The sequence below is a fragment of the Scatophagus argus genome, chromosome 7 (genome assembly GCF_020382885.2).
Source record: "Scatophagus argus isolate fScaArg1 chromosome 7, fScaArg1.pri, whole genome shotgun sequence".
NCBI classification, from domain to species: Eukaryota; Metazoa; Chordata; class Actinopteri; family Scatophagidae; genus Scatophagus; species Scatophagus argus.
The window spans coordinates 16,991,274-17,015,508 of NC_058499.1; the positions used below are offsets into that span (position 1 = coordinate 16,991,274).

Sequence of the window (24,235 nt, forward strand, 5' to 3'; positions counted from 1 at the left end):
CCTTTCACAGCTTCAGATTCACTCCCCAAATGGAATTGCCATTATAGGCAATAGACAGAGTGAGATGGAGGGAGAAGGCCATAAAAAGGGAGTGAGAGAGAATAAGGGGCTGATGAGGAAAATGTGGCAGTTTAGATGGGGGTAGCACACCAGAAAAATCTAGTTGCAGTCATCCATGAAGCAGAGTAACCACAGAGGGACAACCAACTGGAGGGTGTTTAGAGTTTATATATACTGTATGTGCTCTGTGTGTGTGTGTGTGTGTGTGTGTGCGCGCGCGTGTGTATGTTAAACGGTTTCAGTAGCCTTTGACTGCATCGTGTGGAGACTTCCACTAGGAGAGTGAAGTGTTTCGTGAACCTCTCAACAACAATACGTTTCACTCCCTGACAATATGATTCAACTGTGCAGCAGCCATTAGTCACTGTTCACTCAGCTCTGCTTCAGCTGGCCGCACAGCTCCAATGAACCGAGACGTATGAAATAACCACAGTCCAAGTCGCGAAAAGAACAACCTTGCTAAACTGGGAGTGTCTGTTGTGCTTCATTCTGCTCTGCTCAATGTTCAACTACAGTTCTGATGTGCCGCTCTTTCTTTGGTCATGTTTTGTCCTACGCCGTTCGATTCCTTTCTTTATATGCTCCATTTTACCTCAGGTCAGTCACATTTCATTCATGGGCCCAATACGATAATAAGCAGGAACAGTAGCACATAAACAGTGCAAGCTGTTTTAAATTGCAGCTTTGTGGTAGAATGCAGTCTGTAAATAGTCTCAAATGGCCCTGAACTTATTCTTCAATAACAAACTGCACAAGAGGATTGTGTTGCCAAGGGCTAGCTGTAGCCTCATGTGTGATGACTAATAATTTTCACAGCGGCCTTCCATCTATGTTATATTATAGAAACACCTCATTCATTTTGTTCAATTATTTCTTTATTTTATCTGATTTACAAATGTTTCAAATTACCAGGTGATAAAATCTGTCTAATGACTGATTATCATTCCCATGCACATTCAAGCCCTTTTTTTTCTTTTCTTTTCTTTTCTTTTTTAAAAAATAATATCTTGTTCTGCACTGCTAATTTGCTCATTTCAATTCCATCCCATCTAATTTAAAGAACAGCTTTTTATGAATGCATGGCGATTAATCCCGCTGCGCACACAATTTGCCATACTCGGAAGCATATCAGCTTTGCCTTAAACAGGTCAAGTGTAATGGCGTGTGAGGGATTCATGTCGCACAGTGTGGCAGAGGAAACATGTGGAAGATGACAAATAAACAGTGTTTGCTTCAGGATGTTTCAATAAAGTCATAAGATGCAGAGAGGGATTTGAAATGTCACAGTATTTGACAAACACACGCACATTAATGCACAGAGGCTTGCATTTGCTCACATGGAAAAAAAAAGTGATTATGTCCTCTTACCAGCACCCACACACAGGGGCATCAAACTACATTTTGCATAATTATGGTAAGCAAGACTTTCACACTGTCTTTGGCACACTTCCCCCAAAGCATATGATAGAGTGTAACTGTAAAATAAAAACAAAGCTGACTTCAGTTGTCCACTTCCACTCGTAAAACCTCACCATTTTCAATCATTTCATCTCCGGTATACGATACTTCATGATCTGACAGTGGAATCATGAATCACTTTTCATATCACAGCAGAAAACATCAAAAGACTTTCAGAGGACGGTAAAGAGCAAGGTAAGGTGATAGATTTCACTGTATCAGACCTGAATGGCACAAGGCGAAGGTATTGTGTCTGCAACTGCTCTCCTTGAGTGTGTAATTTTATTTTATGACCGCTTATCCAAAGTATAGCAGTTTTTCCATACATAAACCCCAAACATACACCCATCCACACAAACACACACCCAAAAATACACAGTAATAGGTCACGAAACATGCAGTGTTACACCCACGTCTCTCCGCTGAACAACTGCACATGCCCTATTCTAATACCACATTACTGTCTTGTTATTGTCGGAGAACACAAGATGCCTGTCAAACAGGAGGAGAAAATAAGAAAACTTCCAGCCTCCTCATCTCTGTTCTTCTTCTCCTTTATGTTTTGTCATTTCTCTGTTGTGTTTCTGTGCTCTCTTGTAGTCTGGTGTACCTGCTGTCCTAACCAGGCCCAGTTAAGTCTACACACAGACAAGGCCTGTGTGCAGCCCCTTATGGCATTAATACGTTTTCATTTATTATAAGTGAGTGTTTGTGTGTCTTCTTGTATTTCTTCATAGGTGGGGTCCCCACATTAAGAGCCATGTCACGTCATGTTGAAGTGTAAATCATTACGTATTGTTTTTTTTTTTGATGAAGGCCAAGGTTAGACCACTGGACTACTGGTAGTGGTTATGGTTAGGGTAAGTCTATATCATGTCCTCACAAGTGATGGAAAGGCTAGGCTGAGGGTGTGTGTGTCTGCCTGTCTAAGTGTACACTTACAAAAGAAGGCCAAATATGGAGTAGATGTATTGTTTTAATGAGCATTACAGATTTCCAAGTGGTTTTATATATCTTAATAATGCTCAGAATGATACACAATGATGCATGAAGTTATGATGAGACCTTGGCTATGATGAGAGTCAGATAAATAATTGAGCAAACAATAAATAATTGTGCAAACAGAGGAAGACTAGGAGGAGACTAGACCATATACACACATCTTACACAAAAGCTGAGCTTTGATAAAAAAAAAAGAAGTAATTTTAAAATACAGCACTGAGTTACATTCCGAAAGATTTGATGCCTCCTTCGATGTTGTTTTGAATGATACTGTGGAGTTGTGAACATAAATTCAGGATTATTCTATTTAGTTTGTTTTAAGATCAGAGCATGGGGTCTGTGTATGTCTGTGGGTGTGCTGCACATTAATAAAAATGTACTAAAACTGCTATCGACTAGGAGTTCTAAGTTAGCACTTAAATCACTCTAACATTCCACAAATTTAGCTCATATCGTAAGCTGAGGATCATGAAGTCATTAGCGCCATTCAGATTAGATTTGATCATCATCTGATTTTTGAGTGCCGACAGCACACCTGCACTCACTGTCACCAAACAGAGACAGGCCTGCCACACGTCTAATAAAACTGCTGATGTCACTACCGCACTCTAAACTGATTCACGAGCAACTGAATGTATATTTCATCATCTGGTATGTCATCATTTGTGCACAGATAACAGTGAACTCTGGTACAACTTTGATGTTTACTCTCATCCCAGTGGGGGGGTTTTGCTTCTGCCCTGTTGATATGAGATGGCTTTGAAATATGGTTGTGAAACTGTATCACGATGACAAGATCACAATATATGGCTGTTCTATACAGTTGAAAAATCCAAGACACTTCATCGTCTGCATGTGGTTTTAGTACTCATTGGTCATGCTGTGCTACATATACTGACCCTCCTTATTATGAACATATTGATATCCTCAAACTGAGTAAAGATGCTTTGGCCAGCTGTCTTCTCAGCTAACAGCAATAAGAATGTTTCAGGCTCACACTGAGATTGTACCCAGGATTCACAGCTTTCAGCTTTTGAATGAGATTTGGAAATAACTAAACACGTTTTTTTTCTTTTAATTTAATGTGTGCTCATCCATTTTGCATGATTTAGAAGTGGTGAAGTATCCTTAACGTTCACTACAAGCAACATTATCTGTGTGTATTCCTGTAGTTGTGGGAAATCTTTTTACACAGTCACATTGTGAGGACCCGTCTTACTTGTGGGGACAAAATACAAGTCCCCACAATGTAAATCATTAAATATTAGGGTGAAGACTTGCTTTAAGGTTAAGTTGAGGTTAGGATTGGGTAGTGTTTATTGTTATGATTAGATGGTGGTTAAGGCACCAGAAAATGAGTGGAAGTCTATGGAATGCCCCCAAAAGTATTGGAAACACAACTGTGTGTGTGTGTGTTTGAATAATTTAAGGTAGCACTCTGCAGCTTCATCAAATCAGGCAAATGTGGGAACCCAAAGGAAAAAGAGCACTGTTCTTTGGATCTCCTCTCTTGCTGTATAATCATATCAACTTAACAATGACTTTAGAAGCAAACTGCAGATCAGGGCTCATACTAAAGGGTGGTTTTATTCAAGCAGCTCCCAGCAATTAGGGAGAGGGATGTGCTGAATCTGAGAGGAGCTGATTAGGTTAATGCTTCTACACCTTACATTTAGAGAGAGCGTGAGAAGCCTTTAAACTGCTACGAACCCCCTTAATCTGACACTAGATGAGAGCACTCCATATTAACTCATAAATACATATTTGAAAGTACACACATATACACAGAGGAGACACATTACTTGTTGTCCAAAGATTTCTGAAGTAATTATGTTATAAGGGGCTGTAGACTCTACACAGAGTATGAATAAGTGCAGACTGCTACTTAACAGGTAGAGAGACACTTTACCATAATGGCCACAAGACCAGTCCTCAGAGATGCTCCAGTGGTGGTGTGTATTTGTCAGGCTTACTGCTAGATATTAGTAGGGCTTCATTGTGGTCTCTGCACAGGCTTGAGAGTGAAATAACTCTGCCATTAATAAATGTGCGCGGTTGTCACAGATACTTACTGCACAGACTTGGAGGACTGGGACCTGAACTTGCTGAACTCGCCTGGAGCAGTCCACTCGGTACCCAGCTGCAAAACACAGGACAGGAGGCACAGATCAGATAGGAAGGAGAGAGAGCACAAGTATGCAAGGACAGCTGAGAAATGTTGAAGCACAACTGGAGAGTATTTGTCCATTTTAAAAATGAACTTTTTTGAGTCAAAAACATCAACTTTTTAAGGCTCTGACTATGACTGGATGTTGGAAGGGTCCTGCTTGGTGGACCTTGTCACCTCATTTTAATTCAGAAAACGGATTGGTTGTTTGAAAAGAACTCACCGTTGGTTATGATTGCACAACAAATAAAGAATAATTAGGAAAACAAGATAACAGGCCCCGAAGCAACAGGAACAGTCAATCAGGAGGCAAGTTCTGACAGGCAAACTGAGATCAGACTAATGCCTATAAATAGATGGAAATCAGAAAGAGTGGCTTGTCAATACCGACTCTAAGAAGCCATCTCGTCGGGACCCCTGGGGCCCACAGTTCAGCCGATTCAGTGCACATTCATTTCCTCAGCAAGCCCACGCAACTAATTGGAATCCCCACTGCTGCTGATCCCCAATGTAAGAATAAGGCTAAGATCACAGTGGGCATGCTTTTAATTGTTTGTGCTGGCCCCACTTCTGGGATTGAAACTGGTCAAAAAACATAGTGGGGTGTGGTGCCAATGGATCACAAGAGCCTTTCAGCTTGGAAATCACTACTGATCCTCACTCTGGGAGCATGAAAACAGCACACACAGTGTTGCATACCTGCAGCATAATGATATTTGAAAGAGCAATTATACAACGGCACCTCTGAACGTTTTTGCTGGCACAAGAAGAGAGCCACTTTTGGGAAGTAAACCTCAAAAAACATACAGTCATGTCTGTCCAAAACCAACCAGACCCCTGGCAGTCTTAAAGCCTCTGAGAGTCTCTGTGAAGCAGTTGGCTGCAGAGGAGGAGGACACAATGTGCGCCACTGTGCCTTCACCCTGAAGCTACGCACCGTGCTGCTGCCATAGTACATTTCCACACCAACAGTTTCCTCACATATTCCTCCTCCGGCACACAGAAAGGAAGAATGTTTGGAGTTAAATCGCTGCAAGATGATCTTTAATTGAAAAAGAATCAAATCTTAAGTTAGGATGAGTCCGCTAGTTTATTTAAGTTTAAATAAGGATGAAAACTTTTCTTTCAAAGCAATATACATTTAAATGTGTGTTGACATTCAAACATTTGCAACAATTTTTTTTGTTTTCTAAGTGATAGTTATTTTAAGTTGACAAACGCTTGGTGGAGAGCATTCACCCATAAATTACATGGTGTTGGGTAAAATTGATGAAATGTAAATCTTGAGTTTTTTTCATTTAGCACTGGTGCTTGTTAAACAGTGTGCATCAGACGTTCTGCAGACTACCAGACCCTGTCAGAAGAATACTCTGCTAATTCAGCATTGCTCCTCTATAGCACTGAGAATATTCAATATAGGATAGTAGAGATCATGTAGCTGCTATCCTTTAAGCAGAGATGAAGACCAGGCTAGAGAGGTCTGGTAAGCTCAGTTCTATCCACTTCCTTACACCCATTGGAGGCAGAGTTCACAGAACTCCCTCTGGAGCCAAAAAGGGTTTTATACAACGTTTTCAAATATGCAGAAGTACCATTTGTAAAGATCGTAATTTGTACATTGATGCACCTCCCTTTGAAGTATTTCTCTATTAAAAGACCCAAAGGATCCACTCACTGGTATACTGGTCACAGTATCCAGTCAGCCTCCAAACAACATGGGTGCAGTAGAGTTATTAGTACACCTGCACACAAACTTGTGCTGTGCTTATGTCAGTCTGTCTCCTAAACACTGTGTAGGCACTGTGTAAGTCGAAAGACAATAACGTGTCTCTGTTTTGGTGTTGTTTGGCTTGTAAGTAATGTAAAATTTGGCTTTTAGAGACCAGTTTGCTCATTAACACACCAACACTGCAACCTGCAAATGCTGCATTTAATTATCTACATCAGTCACATTACGCCCACTGCTTCCTTTTGTATTGTCTATACTTACTATCGTTACGCTTGTTTGGAAGGCAATACTTCACTATGCATGTTTTAATTTGAGCATACACTGTGAAACTTAAACAAACAAGTAAACTGTAACCAATTTAACTTCTAGACTGCTTTAAGCTGTCATTATATTGTGTTTAGCACACCCTGGCTTCTGATGAGGACAGAAATGCAGAAAGTGGTGCAGCAGAATCGCGTTTAAACTGGCTTCAATCAAAACAATTAGCATTAAACTAAAACTGGTGTAACTGCAAGATGTTTTTGGTTTCTCAAGAGAAGAAAAATAATTTTGAGGAATCTTAGCTGAATAGAGCAGGCACCTCAGGAGAACTTTAAAATCTTCCAAAACAGAAAAAAGCAACGGAGGAAAAGCTACAACCTTAAACTTTTGTGCTGAATATAAATGAGAACCCTTGGAGACTGTTGAGAATGTATGTAGTTACTGCACTTACATGTTTACTTTCTCCCTGTGAGTAAACTGTTTTCTCGGAAAAAGCTCCGATGAAAAAGAGAGTGATCACACAGCAGAGGCAGCTCTGCAAAAATATTCATCTCAGCAAGTCATATTATCTAGTGCTGAGTCTAAAAACAGCAAAAGATGGTTTATTTTAAATTGAGTGAAACATGAATATTTGTTTCCAAAGCAAATGAAAATTCAGAAGAGAAACCATACTAAAGTGGAAGTAAAAAGAAGCGGTATCACCGCATTTTAGACTGAAGGTGAAGCCAAATGTCCTGCTGAGAGAGATATTATTTTGAGAAAATTGTGCCTCTCGCCAGTGAAATTCAAGAGGACTAAGGCTTCTAACTTGCACATTGCCTGAATCAAGATTATATTGTATCTAGCACATCTTTTCACCTCTTAATGCTGACTTCCACATTTAAGATTGCCCTTATAGATGAATCTTGTTGCAAAATACAGGTGCAATATTCCTGTCTCCTAGTACAGTGTACTGAATATGATGTTTCATAAGGCTCTGATTCTGCAACTCATAAACTATAAAATATACACACTGGAGGGGTGAAGAAATGAGATTTCTCCCTCCCAGAATTTTTTAAAAGAATTGTCTGATATTTATGTATGGAAATTCAAACATTTAGGACAAAGTTTTGACATCAGGTCAGACGACAGTGCTGGCAGACACTTGATACTGCAGTTCCACCACCCAATCACTCCTACGCAGAATCTGGCTCCAACTGACACCACCAAAGCAAGACAGCAGCACTCGTATCCGGGATATTTTGGCTTCCACTTTTGTATGGTGGGCGGAGCTAGAGAAACCTATCTTAATATATGTCAGTGCAAGAGACACTGTGATTGAAAATGAATAGGAATTAGCAGACACAGCCATTGACAGGATCCATCTAGGGAGGACAGATTGAACATATTTTCTACAGTAAATTGGGGGGGACAAATTCGTGTTTCTCAGTCCTGAGGGTGACAACACTTGGAAGGATTTTGGATGATTTAAATTCAAAAGTAAATTAGGGGCTTTAAAATATGTAGTTTCACACAAAGGAGAAAAACATTAGCATCAAGGAATAAATCTCCTTCCAAAATTAAAGGTTCTTTGTTTCTTTTCATCCCTGTCAGATGGCTGATCAGATGAACAAAGGTGTCATCAAAGACATTGTTAAGTACAAATACCAGTGTAGTACCTCGGTTTTTCCCATGAAAGTGGCAGATGTTCTCCACACACACACACACACACACACACACACACACAGCGACAGAGAGAGAGAGAGACAGAGACATACACAAACACATATGCACATAGACATGTTTCCCACTGAATAAGGTGGGAAAAGTGCTTAGTGAGAGCAGCATCGCCTCACCAGGTGGAGGGTGAATAAGAGGACAAGCGACCAGAAAGTTTGGGGTGGGGGCAACACACACACACGCACACACACACACTCTTCGTATCACAACATAAAACACACTCCCTCACTGACATATTGTCACAATTTGCTTTTCTTCTTTTCTTCTCCTCAGAGAAATAAAGCAGAGAAACCAGGGGGGACCAAATTTCTTAAACCTAAAGCAGATAAACAACCCAGACAGACACCAGCCTCGCTCCAACATAACCTCTCTCTTTTTTCTTCTTTCACACAGACACAGACACACACGCACACACACACACACTGTGTCTGTGTGTGCACCTCACCCACATATGTAGGTACCTCAAGAAAACTCATTTCAGATGGCCACTGGCCCTGAAACACTGAAAAGTGAAACTCAAAACAGGGTCATGAAATAGAAATAGAAATAATGTAACAGAGCTATGGAGACATTACTCCTTTTTCTATCAACTCCTTTTCTGCTATACATGCTGTTTTTTCTCTCCATATGAGAAGAGAGGTAATGGAAAAGCAGTTGAAATGTCATGTACCTTCAGAGTGGTGTTATTTTTTTTTTTTCTGTCTCACCTTTCGTGAGGACATGAGGGCACAGATGTGTGAAGTCAGGAGGCGGTCAGGATCACACACTGACTGTGGTTGCGTTCATGGAACTAATAACCATGTTGTGCAACAAAAAGTAGAAAAAGAGGTAACCTGAAGTGCAGAAACATTTAAAGGAATCATCTTATTGCAGTAGTGTCCACATTGCATTTAGCTGTGTCAGTGCCATCACCCTGGCTTTTGTTCGTTTGTTTTAGTAGCATGTGAAAACTTTCACAGTGAGGACGGCCTGTTGTAATCTGGAAATTCCTCAAAAGGCCAGCTAATTTTGTAGGCCAGATGCACACTTTCTTTGTGGACCACATCTACAGTGCATTATGTGGGAATTCACAGTGAAATATAATGTATTCATAATGCTTTATAAACACTCATAAACACATAATGCATTTTGTTTCACTTTATCAACAGCAAACATTGTAGATGCAACTTGAAAGAATTTTCAGTTGTAGTTTCTTATGGATGCTGACAACAAGTTATAAACTAGTGGTTGCCTGATAGTGTAATAATGCATTATGACTATCTGTTCACAGCTCAACAGTCAAACTCATGATATCAGTTAGCAATAATTTATGTCATTATAGTACAACAGTGTTTCCTAAGTGATTATTATGTTACTGCTTGGACTACTGCAGCATACTATGTGTACTTACTGATTTCTGAGGGGTGTACAGGTGAGTATAGGTCATAATGCATTATAAGCCCATCAGTGTAGGACTAGTTTATAACCTATAGTCAAGAATATTAAACTTGTGATTTAATGTAAGTCCATCTATAATGTTTTATGATCTTTAGAGTGAATCAGAAAGCATTATGTGTGCTTATTAATGTAGTTTTAAAGCATTATGAGTGTATCATAACACAATATCAGTGCACCTATAACCCACTATACATGTGGTCTGGATAAAAAGCATAATTAAATCAGTACAGAGCAGACTGGGGTGTCACTGATCTAATTGCTATCATATGGGGAAAAAAAGAGTCAAACCAGGTGCACTCAGCGCCTGAGCCAACAATAGACAATTGTGACCTGTCATTAAGCAGGTATATTCAGTGCATTCAAGTGAAACCACATTCACGGTGTTCATGGGATGTGAGTCCATTTGAATGAAGAATAAGGTTCTGAACTGTTTTTGCTCCTTCAAAGCAGACACTGAATTTCATCTGTTATAGTCTGACATAAAATCAAGCTGCAGGCACTTTAAACTGGCTTGAGTTTTGTGATCTATCACAATTATCCTTATGTCTGCTCTTATTGTTATGTATGTTGTACAGCATTTGAACAGAACTTTTATGCAAACTAATGCAACTGCAGTAGGAATAAAAGCATAGACCGGTTGTTTGCTATGATGAATTGCCTTTCTCAAGCATGTTTAAAAATTTTCATCTTGGAGGCATCCGTTCTCTTCCCTGTTTGTTTTGTTATGTCTTTCCAAATTAATGTCTGGGTGCATGGAGGGTGTGTTATGGTTTTCAACCTAAAATGCTATTTACTATTTCTGGACAGATGCTGCTACCTGACAGTAAAGTAATAACAAAACACCAGAATAGACCTTTTCTGACAGAAGACATTTTCATTTGCCATAGTCAGTAAAGTACAGGTGTCACTAATAACATTAATGAAGGGTGTCCCGTTAAAAGTCAGCATGCGTAACACTCCGCTAAATGAAATTCAGCCATCATTTATTTTATTATTTGCACCCTGTGCTATTCTCTGTGGATTTGCAGTCTTTCAGTGTGGCAAAATGGGTAGTTTATTTTTACATGATGAATCCTTTTGTATTACTGCTGACAAAGTCTTGTCTGTCCGAGAACAAGCAGCTACTGATGCTGTCGAGTGTCATATTGATTACATCTCTCTGACCCAGTTTCCTGTGTCTCTCTGTCTGCGTCCAAACTGGCCAACATAAGTATCACAGCACATATGGCAGATATCAGTCATCATGAGCACTACTCTACTGGTGTATGAACACACACACACACACACACACACGATTTGCACACAAGTGCTTTGTCCTACTCCTAAGGCTCTCTTAATATCAGACAAGCCCTGGCTGGTGCTGTGGGAAGCTCTGCAGGAGCTGTCTGGACATTCTGATTGAGGGAAAATCTCATTACAGATTAGCTGTGGGCAAAAAATATGATTAATGCCAAGACGGGACAATGGATGGTCCTCACTCACATTAAGTACATTCGTATGCGCACAGATAATGTCCCAGTAGGACCGAGGAAAGTGTTCTTATTATAAAGCCCCCTCCTGTCCTGCAACACACTGACCAGAGCAATCTGCTAAGGGTACAATGTCAATTTTGTCTTTATGAGTCTGTGCAGAAGTGTGTGTTTGAAAGTAAGTAGGATTAAAGGGCATCTACAGAGAACTTTCCTATCGCGACATTCACACATCCCTTTACGTAGAGATAGGATAGAAAATGGACCTCGGTAGATGACATCATCTTTTCATTAAGATGTCCTGCAGTGGAATCAGGATTTATCAGGCACATCTGGTATATCATTCGAAAAGCTATCCATGAAATGCTGAGGTCTCCACAGAAAGGCCACAGTAATGCTTTCAGCTCCCTCCTTCTCATCCCATCACAGCTAAATGTCCAGCAGCACATTCCATATATAGCCAGTTCACCATCGAGGATGACATCAATGTGACCACTGTCATAAAGTAACAATCCTTTACAATACTGGATCTATTTATAGAGCACTGAGTCAGGTTATGGAGAGAGCAGGACTTACATCCAGGCCATTAGTATGAGCAAAGGTAAAAAAAATAAACATGAAAAAAAGGTCAACCATCAGATGATGGCGTACATTCCAGTTTCTCAAAGTACGGTTTACAAATGTGCTTGGGGGTCAAATTTGAGTCATTATTTATTAAATTTAGATACCTTCTCCTTAAGCTTCTTGGAACAGCTTCCAAAATGCCTCATTTTTGAGAACATTTTCTTAAACATTGTAGTTCTAGCCATAAAAATCACACAAATAGTCCTAGTACTTGAGCCATTGTTCCAAATGTTCTTTATTGGGCTTTATTACATTTATATATGGCTGTATGTATTCAGAATATAGAGATATGCTGAATATTTTAATGGGACTTTAAAGGAAATTTCCCTCGAAACAACTGAGGCCTAACCATTGACTGTATAAACAATGGATGGAGCTTCCAGATCTTAAAACTGAAGCCAGTGTACAAGTGCCTTAGACCTGCTTTGCTTCTAATGGCCAGCAGGGGAGAGACTCCACAAGCTTCAAAAGGAAGTCTGATTGTGTGCAAGCTTATGAGAAAATGATGACTTGATTTATTACCTCAGTATACAGTATCCTAATGAGTTTATGGTCTCGCTCGCTAGCTTCAATTCTTCAATACAGCATGGTGTTCATTTTGTAAATTATGGACCCAATTAGAGTAAAACAGATGATAAAGCAGGGTATGCCTTGGGCGTGGCTACGACTTGACGAGTAATCTTTATCACAGCATGTCCTCGGTTTCTCAGTCAGACTCGGTCAGTATTCTGCTGACCTTTATTTCAAATATGGTGACTTCTGGCTCCAAGAAACACCATGGTGGCTTGACGCTTGAATCCAACAAGGCCTGACTTTTCTCAATATCAATCTTTTTTTTTTTCGCTGCTTGTTTTTTTGTTTTTTATGGGACATTGTATGTTTTATAATACTCCGACAGTCAGGCTATAGCATGATGTGTTCATTTACTTATTATATACTTAATCCATTAAATCAGAGTATGAGATTTAATTATGTCATTTTTATTAATGCTATGAGCTATTAGGAGAATTTAAACAGCAAAAAAGTGGGAAGACTTCAGATTTCTTTAGAGCAAGAAGTCTTAAAAGAAACAACATATTTACCGGCATTGGGCATAAATTCTGCTAAGTGCAAGGACATTAATTAATACTTTATAGGAAAGAGTGACTCATGTAAGTTGTGCAAAAATAAAAGAACCTTTAAAGAACAATACATGTCCTAATTACCTAACAATTAGGGAAAACTATTATTTTATTGGTAGAATTTTTTTTTTTTTTGGTTAAAGTCATACAGACAGATGAGGGACGGAGCAGAGAGTTAAATTTTTATCCGTGAAACGCAATGTGTCTCTGAAGCCAGGGGAGGCAGCGAGGCCTGTCTGTCAGCCAGTGGCAGAATGAATGATCCCTGGCCATGGCACTGCTCCCCTGCCATTACCTAGATGATATTTCTGCGCTGTTAAATGTCACATCAATATTCGCTGCCAGCTAATTAATCTCAGCTCCCATGGAAGCTGGTGGCATCTCACATTCTGTTGGAATACAGATGGCCCCATAGCTGGACCTTTGCTCTTAACACACATTTTCCCAGAGCACTCATATGGTGCAGTTCAAACACTCTTTGACCTCATGCGTCTTTTCCGTCTTAAAAATTTAAAAAGGTTTCGCCAAGAAAACTTTATTAGTGAAGGCACTAGTAGCACAGCTTGACTTTTATTCAATTGCGGGCGGAGGGTACTTCAAGAATAGATGGAAAAAGGAAGCGATTTTTCACAGGGTGTCCTACAGCAGGATTTAAGTGTTCGGTATTTTGAGCTATGTGCTTGAGGTGAGTGATACCCTGAGTGTTAGGATGGTGACATGAGGTGAGCGGGTGATTACTAGTCGAACAAGGTCAAACCACTCAGTGTTCCTCCTGTTGTTGCGAGGTTGAACACTGACAGAATAAAAGGCTTATGCTGGTGACTGCTCAGGGCCCAGTGTTCTTAAAAACAACAACCATTTCAGCACAGATGTTAGATCATAGCAGTATTAGTCTAATAGCTATTGACCCACATCCAATCTATCATTTGTACATGAATGTCTGTGAAAGTAGGAAATCCATTAGATTCCATTTAGAGCTATGGGTCACCATCAACCTGAATATCACATCTAATAATAAAATTCACTATGTTGTGACTTAACTACAATGTGGAAGTACTTCCTTCCCAAAAGGTATATATTATATATATTTAAGGTCAATCTATTTAAGTCATGACGTTGAGGAGTCTAAAAGAGTATCTTCCTGTTGCTAAGCAATACAAGTTAAACGAGAGAATGTATTTGTAGGCCTGTATACCTGTACTTAGTGAATTTTGAGTTTTTGGTGGAGTGACTATCTCTGAGGTTCAGATATTATGCAAGGGTGCATCACAGCTCAGTGCTTACCTGTCCTACATAGACCAGCAGTCTGGTGTTGAGAGGGCTCTCATCAGAACTCAGCCAGAACTCAGAGTTATCATCAGACGATACAGAGAACTGAAAATCACCTGGAGCAGAAAAACATGATCAAAGTGTGTGTTAGTGGCAGTAGATATGTAGGATTCCAAATAAGTATAATCAGTATATAATCAGATAGAGTACGACCTCATAAAATTCTTAGGTGTTAAAGTGAAACCTAAATCTGATGCCAGACCGCCTCTGGCAGCAGTCAGAGATGACACATTTGGCCACAGGAATATCAAATGTGTTACTGAAACTGAATTTTCAATCCACATGCAACAACTGTGTCAATGAGGAATTAACATTTGTGCTGAGATCTAAGCCATGGGGAGCATGGAAAGCGAAGGAGCAGCCGCTGAAGTCTGTTTATAAATATAAAAGGTGATAGTCAAGATAATTAAGTATCAGGTTATCTGTCATAGAGTGGCAAAAAGCTGCTTTCACTTTTACTGATGCACACTGTTGCCTTCAACACATTCTTTTTCAACGTTGTGAAAAATGAGAAATGTAACATATCAGTGTGGCTTTTCATTTCTTAGTCACTTATGTCTGAGTTGACAAAATCAGGGTGAGTTGAGGGTGGCAAACACAAAGTATTTCTGTGTGGATAACTCAGGTTACTTAAATCTTAGTCAATCAACAACAGCATCTAAAAGGTTGTGTTTCGCAGTGTGAGGTGGAGAGCTCTTGTTACAGTGCTTGTTAGAATCCTGAAGATAGTATGACCTTTGAGCCATCAGCTGGAGAGAGTCATACCAACGGCAAAGGCTACATAATGGAATGAAATGACCAATGATCTAATTAATAACTTTATATTCTGCAATTTGTGTAAGGGCCCACGGGTGTTAAGACTTTTCAGTTCCCATAGCAACAGGGCTCAAGGTTAGGGCTATGGGTACTGCAATGAGATTTCGCTGCGAGATCTCTGGCATTCAGCCCTAATAAAACTGTGAATATCCACTGTATTAGTGGCTCTAGAGTGGTTGGATTAAAAGGGCTGTGGAAATTTTCTACTCTTCTAAAGGACTCATGCTCCAAGGCCCTCAGCCTCAAAGAAGAGGTCCAGCTAATATGATGAGCGAGTTACCATCTCTGTAAGGGTGAAGGAAGCCAAATATTCTCAGGCCATAGTTCTTCCACTTTGGAGCCACTGCCAGCTTTCTCACCGTGGTTCTCGTCTGCAGTAAGAAAAAGAAATAAACTCAGATCATAGGTGCATCATAGAAGCAGCATTAACAAATACAAGAGAAAGCCAACAGACATTTTTTTTTTAAATTAAATAAACCCAATCCATCACTTGACTGTTGCACCTGTTGAACCAGTGTGTGTGTGTGCATACAACTCTACTAAGAGTAAGACTTGGTGTACAAAGTGTCTGAAAAGTGGTATCTTCTTCTGGCAATTTCAAAACCAAAAATAAATGAGCAAAATGAAAGAAATTGATCAAATTGATTAAACTGTGCATTTCTCTGCTCCAGTTTCAGCTGAAAATGTTACATGTCCTGCTAAGTAGCTCATCACCAAAAGCAGTAACAGATCAGCATGATTCCACAACATGATTCAAGAGTACACTTCAAACTACATTATTTGGTGGAGGTACAGTTTATATGAGCGTGTATGTTAAAGTTAGCAGCTATAATTAGATTCATGAAAGCTTACACATCAGTTAGCTCAGCCGTACTCTATATTGTGCTCAGTTCGCCAAACACATTTCTTGTAAGGTGAAAGGAGAAACAAAATGATTAAAAATGCATACAATAAAACATAGATCTAACATCTGTCTTGCTTGTCCAAGTAGGTCAGCTAGGAAGCAAGAAGAGGGTTCTTTTAGAATAACATAAGGGTCTGATTTTACTTTTTCCTTTATCATACTCACCATACCAGCTTTCTACTGCCATATAAGAACAACTCTGTCACTTCATTCCCACGCTTTCTAAATCAATCATGGTGACAAGGCTGGGATGCTTTTGCCTGGGAGATGCTGCTATGCCTTTAGTCTTTTAGCATGATATGTATTTAGCAGTTAAGTGCTTTTCTAAGACCGTTTACAGGTTTTCAGATTAAAAATGAGTCAGTCTGAAACATTACAAAAAGACAGCCAGCATATCAACGGTGGCCAGTGAGAAATAATAAAAAAAAAAACTCCTTCTGTCTGTCTCTGTCTGAAGTTAAAGATTCATTGTTTCAAAATTACCAAAAATGCTTAGTGGTAAATCTGTTTTAATTGTAAACTGTGTATGTGCTGTGTGAAAATACTGAGAGCCTAAGAGGTGTGGCAGCTGGGTTGCTAAATCTGTTCTCTAATACTTACATGAGGGTAGAGAGGGAAGTGCAGGTTCTTTCTGAGTTGGGCTATAGAGGAGCCACACCAGTCCTCAAACACATGCAGGTTGGCCTGGCCTTTATACTGCCAACACACACACAGAGGAATCAGGTTAGTGCACGCAGTAACAGCAGCATCACATCTCCTATTAAATACACAGGTTAAACTTCGGTGCTTCAGCAACTGCTGCTCCCATCCTGACTGCAATACTGGCAGTGGTTTCAGTACATATATTTCTGTACTGGAATTTAGGAAATTTTCTCTCAATCATGCAGGAGAAATCATATTCATCATGAAGTTTGAAACATTGTCACTGCTCTGAATAACAGGTGACAGAGAGCTTGTCAGGACAGGAGGATATCGGGTGCTATGGGGGTGGAGATTTTTTTTTGGGGGGGGGGGGTGAACTGAGAATGTCTGGAGCAGTTTGTCAGAGCTCATCCCCTGCTCATAGCCTGACATTTGTCTGAATTACACAGGGAAATCACAGGACACAGCAAGGACAGATGGTGAAACCAGTCTGCCTTGGGGTATCATTTCCTCACACACACACACACACCCCATGTGTTCGTCGGCTCATATACGAGAAGAGATGGCTCTCCAATGACTTGTGTGTCAAACTTGAGTTACTTTGGAAGTGCAGTGTTGTGGATCACATACAACGTAAAAACAAACGACAACTAAAATTTTTCACATCATTACACTCCTCACACCAGGGGTTTTGGGGTGGGGGGGTTGTTTCAGTTACACACTGATCACAAAGTGTGGCATGAGGGGAAACAGTAGATGTTACAGATGCATCTACATGTGCAGATCCTTGGACACACATATGCACACAAACTCACACATGCGCACACATGCAGAGCAGCTTAGTGTCAAGCCTTGGGAGGTTGTCTCAATGATTTAAAGACCTGCAAACTAACTTTTCATACTGGATGATCGACTGACTGTACCAACACACATGAGCACACTGTACAGCACATTAGAAGGATGGCATCCTTTTAATGCGTGACTAGCAGGCTCAGCAGGCTGCCACTGTAATGCTGCCACAGATATTTAGAACATCACACAGAACTTGAGCAGAAAGCCGACTCTCACCAAATGACTATGAAACGATGCAGTGAGGTTCCCTGGTTGGATCAAAGCAAAAGCTGGCTTCACTACCCTGGCCCCATTTCATTTGATGACAGTAGTTTTTCTGTGTGTGTAGAGTAGCTGCTAGCTGTATAGTCAACAAGTGTGAGCTGTCAAATCAATCATTCAGGAGAGTGAGAGTGACCTCATGACAAAAAACACAGTCGTAAATCCTGTTGTCTTTTCATCAGAGAGATTAAAGAGGTGAGGCAGCAAAACCTTTCAGGGGTGAACGCCTCTCCGACTGCTACCCTGCATACATGTCGACATTTAAGAGAGGAACACGTTGATGGTGGGTGTCATGCTCCTTCAGCACCGCATAGGCATATCCTAACAGATGGCCTGACCCGAAGTGGTCCTTTTCACTTCTCTCCCGGCTCTGCACGGTCAGCTACGTGGCCCGCGCACTGACAGCAGAGCAGCAATTACAGCTCATGCATTAAGCATTAGATATTTTTGTTGTGCAAACATGTCAGTCCAAACCAGTGGGGCTCTGCATCTTAGATATTTATATATAGGTGCACATATTTGATTTTTGCTGTTTTGTTTTTTTTTTTTAACATCTCCTGATGCAAATGAAAAAGAGAGACAGACAGAGACGGGGATTTGCGGGATCGACAGAATCAAATCAGAGAAAGGCGGGGAGTCAAAAAGATGAACAAGAGAGTCAGATGTTTAAAAAAGAGTGGCATAGCGAGGTTAGAGGGATTTAGCAAATGACGAGTCCCTGTGTAAATACGCCTTACGTAAAGCTTTTAATAGATTTCCTCTGGGTTTTAAAAGCAAAACTTTTTTAACCTTGCCCCCTCCTCACCCTCCTCTTGTCAAACAGCAGTAAGAGAGAAGCTTTTAAAGTCTCTAATTATTCACACACACACACACACACACACACACACACACATATCCCTGCATAGCCTTTGGAGAGGCCACAGGCTGTAAAGTCGGCTTTTTGCCATGAGGGTTCTTGTGTATAATTGGCTCTATTTTGCGGGTGACAGCACTGCGAGAGGTCTGTCTGTGCTCTGGCCTTAACAGGATGTGGAATCAAGCACGAAGGAAGTTCTTTTTTTTTGTTTTTTACTTGTTTTCTTGACTGAAACTCACCCTGTGATCCCATTGCTTTCCTGACTGCTAAACTGCCTTAGCCTTGCTGCTGTTATGTCATTTAACTTTTTCATAGGGAGAGCTGCTTCTGTCTCTCTCTGCCCCCCAAAAGCCTTCAGTGCCACTATCCCTAATGCTGTCTACTCTTCTCTCTGATCTCTCTATTTCTGCCTCTCCATCCCTCCATCTCTGCATACTGATTTCTCTGCACTCCAGCCTTCAGTTTGCTGAGCTCAGCTGTTGGCTGTCAGCTCCCTGTACTGCCTGTCTCTCTCTCTCCGACTCGTTTTGGTGTCTCCTTCCATATTCCTCATTTTGGGGCGCTCAAATTAACAGTTTGCACAGAGATGGTGACTTGCTTGTTTTTTGGGGGGCTTATTCGGCGGTGCTCAGGCAGCTTGTGTCTTTTCCAACAACAGCTTCCTTTTTTTTTTTTTTTTCTTTCAACCTCGTCAGCTCACATTCAGTAATTGTTTGAAGAAGAGACAGAATGGCTGCTGCTGACTTTCTTGCTTTCTTCCTTCACTCTCATTTTTTTTCCTTAGTTGAAAACCAGAGATATAGCTCTGAGTCTCCCTGCCTTCCTGCTGGTGTAGTCCCAAATCAAATGAGCTCTGCCAGTCGGTCACAATCATTTTGTCTGTTCTGTGTGTTTGATTAGAAGTAACTTACAATGCCGCATTAGAGCCATGTATGACAAAATATTGACTGATATTAAAGTGGCAAATTTACGAGAAAAAAAAGGAATAATTCTTTGAGAATTTAAAGTCATAAATTTATGAAAAAAAAATTTAGCCCAGTGATTCTGGGCTATAACTTCCTTATTGCTGATCAAAGTAGAACTGGATTAGGTCAAACACTGAAATCATAATACACAGCAAGTGGGGGCAGTTGTGCTATGATGAGGTTGATTCAGCCTCGCAGTGTGAGGTAATATGAGGCAAACTGCTATTTTAAGTTTTTTTTTTTTATAAAATAGTGACTTTAAGTTCAGAGAGTTTTTTTCCTGCAAATTTATTACTTTATAATCTCAGAGAACATTCATTTTGTGAGTTTTTTTTTACCTTAAATTTACCACTTTAATCTCAGTGAATATCTACGTATTTTCCTCATAAATTCAGGACTTTAATTATAATTAAAGAATTACAGATCCAGAGTGCAGTTGCAGATAGTATGTAGAATGTAGAAAGTACAATAAATAATATGTGAAAAATCGATAAGGGGATATCTGCTCTCTTCAGTTATCAGATAGATTGCACAAATGCAAAAAAGGCAGATATTAGCTTATAAATTAAATTAAACATTAGTATGCAAATATAATGTACTCATTTACATAGGAAGCTAATTTGACATGGCTTGGACTTTTAATCAGCTTGGTTTTAATATCTTTTTCCATTTGTCTCTCTTAAGTCAAAATCCCTTTTGTCCTTCTCTCACATCATTATCTTTATCCACCTTTTTCTTCCTCACATCACACTTCAAAGTTAGTCGAAGCGACTGTCCTACATACAGTCTGGGTTGCCGCAGCTTCAAAGCAGCAGAGCACCTATGGCTCCCACCACCATCAAATAAGAGGGGAGGAACAGGATGTAGAAGGATGCAATCAATGTCATCTGTCAAATATGAGGAGTGAAGCATGAAAAAGAGAAAAAGAAGGTGGAAAAAGGGGGAATAACAGGTGCATGGGAGAAAGGCTGAAGAAAAGCACTGATTGATAAAGATATTTGAAATATAGCACTCTTGCTGTCTTGCCTATCTTCCTCAGAACACAAATTTCCTCTACATACCCACATCTCTGTGAGCTTGTCCTGGCATGTCTCTGTCTCGACTGTCTCTTCTCCAGTAACTCTCTCTCTCTCTCTCTCTCTCTCTTTCTCTCTCACCCATCTGGTCGCACTTCAACCGGAGCACAAATCAGACTTTCTTTTTTCTCTCCCCCTCTCTCCTGCGGGAGGCTGTCTCCCTTTTCCAGAAATCTGGTGCAGCCTTCTGCATTCCCACTGGCAGCGAGGCGCTGACAAATGGCCGCTCGGCGCACCCAGTGACGAGCAATCGCACCGACACTGTAAATCCCATTTGGATAAGAAAAGTGAGGGATGATGTTCCTGGCAATGGCACACTGGGGTATATAGAATACTACTGAGCTCGCTCCCCTGGGGCATATACTACAGGGGAGACAACATTAAAGCTCACTGCTGAAACATCATAACGCATACTGTACTGCGGTTTTACTGAGCTGCTATGTTGAAATGTAAGTGTGGAATGATACATGATACATGTTACGTGCAAGTTATTCCCTCTGTGGCCGTGACAGAAATGTTACTGTTTGAACACATTTTATGAAATTTTCTGGAAGGCATTTAGATTACTTTCTCCCTGCCGATCTCATCTTCGTCTGGTCATTAGTAATTTAAGAAAGAAAAGAAAGTGGGATAAGTAGGTACAGACAGAAAAGGAGGGTTTCAAGGGTACTGAGGATTGAGAGAGGGGATTATAGAGGAGAGGAGAGATAATGAGAGAACTCATTTCACACAGATGAGAGCAGCAAAAAAAAATGGAAGACAAGGTTCATATGATCTAGATTCCAGCCTCATCAACTGCTGTAATGAGGGTTTGTATAATCTACCATCTGTCCTACAATTACATATCTTCTGTAATGCCAGGAGTATAACATGAGGGGGATGGATGTGGCTGCAGCAGACACGCTGAACTGAGGAACGTGAAGCGGAGAATGGAGGATTTTTTTTTTCTCCTGCATCCAGCCACAATGAGAGGCCTGTAACAGAGATCGAATTTATGTCTCCTGCTTGTCTGTTTGACTGTTTGGCATTTTGGATGAATAGATTGAAGAAAGAAAGAAAGAAAGACTGAAGCAATAGTGAGAAGAGACAAACATCCCACTTCTTCTCTGTGTGTCCTCCCCCAGTCTAGTCACCCTCACTTGTCATTGTGCGATGAAGGGAGGGTCGGAAATGAAACAAAGATCTAATTCCTCCTCTGGTCTTGTTCTTGCATGCGTGTTTGTGTGAGGAGCCAGCTGTGGCAACGGCTCCCACCTGAGTCATGTGTCTGTGTTGTGTCACTATCTTCCTCACTTCCCTTTTGATTGGTAAATAACAGGCTGTCTAAATCTGCAATACCACATCATCAGCTTTGTTTTTTTTTTGTTTGTTTGTTGGTTCGTTTTTTTTTTCCACAGTACGTGAGCCAGAAAACCAGATGTTTGAGTTAATCAGTCAACCAGCAGACTGTCATCCTCCATCTACCCTCCACTGTATTTGGTTTAATACCTTCTGAAAATCAGATTAACATAATTTTGACAATAATAATTTTGATGATAATTTTATTCACACATGCAGGAACATGTTAAGAAATCACAAAAGTCCCACTAATATCAAAGCCTACAACGATTTAAGTGTCACTATAATCCCTCCTGGCACCACTTCCGTTCTCCTCATGACTAAATAAGAATTGTTCATTTTGCTCTGGATTCTCTCTGGATCCATGTCGGCTTTGCTGGAAAACACTGTCATCCCTCCATGCCTGGCTATTGCTTGACTGTTAAAGAGAATGCAAGCCAAGTTATTACACCACGGTCCACCATGTGCCCTTGTCCCAAAGATTAAAAGCTCTCTGTACTTTGCACTGGGAATGGGCACATGACAAGGGTGCCCTCTGGACTGAACTGCTAAAAGAAGCTATTAGAACCCACTCCAATATTCACAATATAACAGTGAATCAAAACAACATAAGCTCACATTCCATGTGGGCGGTATGCTACTTCTTATCACACTACTAGATGCATCTGCTTCAGTCCATGTTATATGCATGTTATGTTATATGTAACAGAGCACTGGAACTACAATTCAGGGAGCTGCAGTCACATATCATGTCAACTCAAAAATAAGATGGACCCAAAGAAGTAGGCTTTGTGTTTTACATGCAGTAAGGAGGTTAGTTGTTTCATACAACTTGTACAGACCTGTGTGTGAAAGGGTGAAAGCAGTTTCAAAGCTAATTGTCAAGAATGCCTCACTTGTGAATTAAGGGGACTGTGCTGCTTGTAAAAGCGCATTGCTAAGATAGATTTCAAATAAGTCTTAGAATGGAATAAGGTAATATTCAACCTTTCACCCATGAAATATCTAACATGCTGGTCTTTAGGTAAAACTATAATACAGAGACCAACCCCTCATCATGTGGGGCCTTTATCATCCAGCATATTCTTAAAGGTACTTCCCAAACCAAGGAATGATGGGTAATGCTGAGAGGAATCTTTTTGTCTTCTAATCTTTTATTTTTATTTTCTATCTTTATTTTCTATGTTAAGAGAGAGGTAGGGGAGTGGTAAAATTTGTGCATATATGAATAAGACAAACAAATGTATAATTATTAATAAAGATATGTTTTAAAAAAGCGTCAGTGTCCTTGAAATGCTGCTGTCCATGACAGACAGAGGATGTCCAGCTGCCTGTCCACGCTAATCCACAGTCACCTCTGGATGGGTTCACCGGCTGGGTGTCTTCATTCAGTCACCAGCAGGGATTGAAAACAACCTGCTAGAACAAACACAGCTTGGAGATTTGCTATCCCCTTTATGTCTCTATCTCTGTCTCTCTAAGGCTGCGCGCAGTGGAAGAAATAAAGTCGGTAATACTTTCATTTCTCTTGTGCACAACAGCTGGCTCTTTGTGTGTGTGTGGCTTGGATGAATGTTTCTGGATGCCTGCCTGACCTCTACCAATTTGTGACAGCTGGCATATGGTACCACTCTACCTCAGCTAGCCTGAGTCTACCCCTCAGACCTCTGCCATCTTGGCTGTGCACCAGGGAAGCAAGTTAGTGCTGGTAATTAGGACAGATAGCTAGTGAGGAAAGCATAAGAAGAGCTACTGCACTCCATGATTTCTGAGTTGGCTCAGGCTTGTCTGAGATGAAAGAGAGAAAGAGAAAGAGCTTTTTGAGGATGCAAGTTCATTGAGAAGTATGAAACATTTGATAGACGTAAGCTGGTTTTACACAATATTCACAGAAACTAAAAGGCATCTTGCTTTATGAGTGGGCTGGAAATGAACATGATGTCTTCTACAGGCGAACTTGGACGCTAGTCATGCCTAATGTACTGTAAAATGTAGTTGGTGTGGTTGCTGCAAAATTTATTTTCCCTTTTGAGGCTGCTTTGCTTCTTCAGTCCAAACCATAAATAAGAAATTATGTCTGGTCAGTGAAATTATGTACATGTCTTTTAAGTGCACAAGTGTCCTGTGGTTTTAACAGTTTTCATATCCG

The 24,235-nt window shown here is 40.4% G+C and overlaps 1 protein-coding gene across 1 annotated transcript in view; it reads right to left on the reverse strand.

Moving 5' to 3' along the window:
- b4galnt4a (beta-1,4-N-acetyl-galactosaminyl transferase 4a) overlaps positions 1-24,235 on the reverse strand; it is a 124,881-nt gene that overhangs the window by 31,092 nt on the left and 69,554 nt on the right. The window contains exons 4-7 of the mRNA XM_046394793.1: positions 16,697-16,792; positions 15,473-15,563; positions 14,332-14,432; positions 4,593-4,660 (exon numbers count right to left, since the gene is read on the reverse strand). Coding sequence (XP_046250749.1) covers positions 4,593-4,660; positions 14,332-14,432; positions 15,473-15,563; positions 16,697-16,792 — 356 coding nt within the window. The remainder of the gene's footprint in view (positions 1-4,592; positions 4,661-14,331; positions 14,433-15,472; positions 15,564-16,696; positions 16,793-24,235) is intronic.